The 2,500-nt window shown below is 47.1% G+C and overlaps 1 protein-coding gene across 1 annotated transcript in view; it reads right to left on the bottom strand.

Moving 5' to 3' along the window:
* Positions 1 to 2,500, bottom strand: part of zfyve28 (zinc finger, FYVE domain containing 28) — a 55,443-nt gene that overhangs the window by 24,837 nt on the left and 28,106 nt on the right. Inside the window, exons 4-5 of the mRNA XM_076293357.1 lie at positions 1,364 to 1,566; positions 692 to 781 (exon numbers count right to left, since the gene is read on the bottom strand). Of these exons, the coding sequence (XP_076149472.1) occupies positions 692 to 781; positions 1,364 to 1,566 (293 nt within the window). The remainder of the gene's footprint in view (positions 1 to 691; positions 782 to 1,363; positions 1,567 to 2,500) is intronic.

Raw genomic sequence — 2,500 nt, 5'->3', positions numbered from 1 at the left:
CCAGGCTAATAAACAAACCATGCTACGGTGAGTTAACGTCAAAGGGGCAAAGTCACGTGACTTCTAGTTGTAGTCTGTTAAAAAAGGCAAAATAGTGTGATATTTTCACAGTTAGTAGGCTAGATTATTACTTTACACACAATAAAAAAAATATTGAGGCAAATTGTAGACCCTTCCATATACAACTAAACACAGATGTTGAAGGTCTTGCTTAAGTGGATTTTTTATTATTCTATGTAATTTGCACTTTAAGAAATAAAAGATGCTCTCACTAAATCAGGATTAATGCTTTATCATACTGGATACGTAATCATCCCACCTCTTGTAACTTTCTCCTCAGGTGCTTTAAACACCATGTCCTTCTCTCCACACCTGACCATCACATGCATTTGTTATTGTTTACAGACCTTACTGTCCGTATTGACCCTAGGCAGATGGGTCAGGCCCTTGAGTCGTGGATCTGCTCGAGGTTTCTTCCTACATGTATCTCCAGTTCTAGGGAGTTCCCCCCCCCCCCTGTTACCCCGGTTACCCCTGGTCCTTCCTTCTTTCTTTCTTCTTTCTTTCTTCTTTCTTCCTCCCTCTTTTCTTGTTCTCTGATTGCCTACATTCTGTAAAGCGCCATGATACATGTGTAATGTTTTGGCGCTATATAAGCACAATAAATTGAAATGAAGTTGAAATGACTAACCTCTCCACAGTCTCACAGAAGAGCACGATGACCTCTTGCTGGGTGTAGTACTCTTTAGGGGACTTCACAGGAACCATAGCTGATACATAACTGAGACACACACACACACATATATACACACACACGCACACGCGTACACACACACACACGCACACACATGCACACTCATGCACACGCGTACACAAACACACACACACACGCACACACACGCACACTCATGCACACGCGTACACACACACACACACACATATACACACACACGCACACACATGCACACTCATGTACACACACACACATATATATACACACATATATACACACACATGCACACGCGTACACACATGCACACGCGTACACACACACACATGCACACGCGTACACACACACACACATATATACACACACATAAACGAGAGAAAAGGATCAGAAAGGGGAGGCACACACATGGCATGGCTCTCGCTAATTTGATGCAGACACTGGAGTGTGTGTTGTGTGTGTGTATGTGTGTGTTTGTGTGTGTGTGTGTGAGTGTGTGTGTGTGTGAGTGTGTATGTTTGTGAGTGTGTGTGTGTGTGTGTGTGTGTGTGTGTGTATGTGTGTGTGTGTGTATGTGTGTGTGTGTGTGTGTGTGTGTGTGTGTGTGTGTGTGCGTGTCCATGCGTGCATGCGTACCAGAGCTCAAACTCGGCGAACAGGCTGTCGAAGTGGCGCAGGGCGTCCCGTATGCGCTGTGTGTAGCCGTGGAGGTCGCGGAGCGCCTGCTCTCTCGTCAGGTTACGCAACTCCTCCAGGCTGCGCGTCAGATCCTTGGCCAGCGGACGCATCGCCATGCTCTCAATCTCACGGTTCATGATGATGGACCCTGCCGCCAGACACTACGCAACGCGCACACACACACACACACACACACACACACGTTACACTACACAGCACACAGAACACCATATCACACTATGTTATGCACACACACACACACACACACACGTTACACTACACAGCACACAGAACACCATATCACACTATGTTATGCACACACACACACACACACACACACACGTTACACTACACAGCACACAGAACACCATATCACACTATGTTATGCACACACACACACACACACACACACGTTACACTACACAGCACACAGAACACCATATCACACTATGTTATGCACACACACACACACACACACACACACACACACACACACACGTTACACTACGCAGCACACAGAACACCATGTCACACTAAGTTACACACACACACATTACACACACATTACACTATGTCACACTATGCCCTGTCACAAGGCCCCCCCGCCAGTCATACATACACACACACACACATTACACACATACACACACACACATTACACACACGTTACACTATGTCACACTATGCCCTGCCACAAGGCCCCCCAGCCAGTCATACATACACACACACACACATTACACACATACACACACACACATTACACTATGTCACACTATGCCCTGCCACAAGGCCCCCCAGCCAGTCATACATACACACACACATTACACACACATTACACACATACACACACACACATGTTACACTATGTCACACTATGCCCTGCCACAAGGCTCCCAGTCATGGAAGCATCTGTTGTCATGGTTACCTCGTGCCTGCTGGCCAAGGGTACCCCTTCCCACACGCTACACTACGCAACACAACACACAACTGACCTTCGTCCCTGACCATCCCCGGTCTCCTCATGAGGAGCAGGTATCCTCATCACCTGACACACCTGACATACTGCCAGCAGAGGAGCGGGTAGGTATCCTCATC

Source organism: Alosa pseudoharengus, unplaced genomic scaffold, assembly GCF_046254945.1.
Source record: "Alosa pseudoharengus isolate Yale_2024_CS ecotype anadromous, Long Island Sound unplaced genomic scaffold, YU_APseudo_1.1 YU_APseudo_1.1_scf_2, whole genome shotgun sequence".
Taxonomy (NCBI): domain Eukaryota; kingdom Metazoa; phylum Chordata; class Actinopteri; order Clupeiformes; family Clupeidae; genus Alosa; species Alosa pseudoharengus.
The sequence above is the reverse complement of the archived record's forward strand: the minus strand, read 5'-3'. Positions and strand labels throughout refer to the sequence as shown.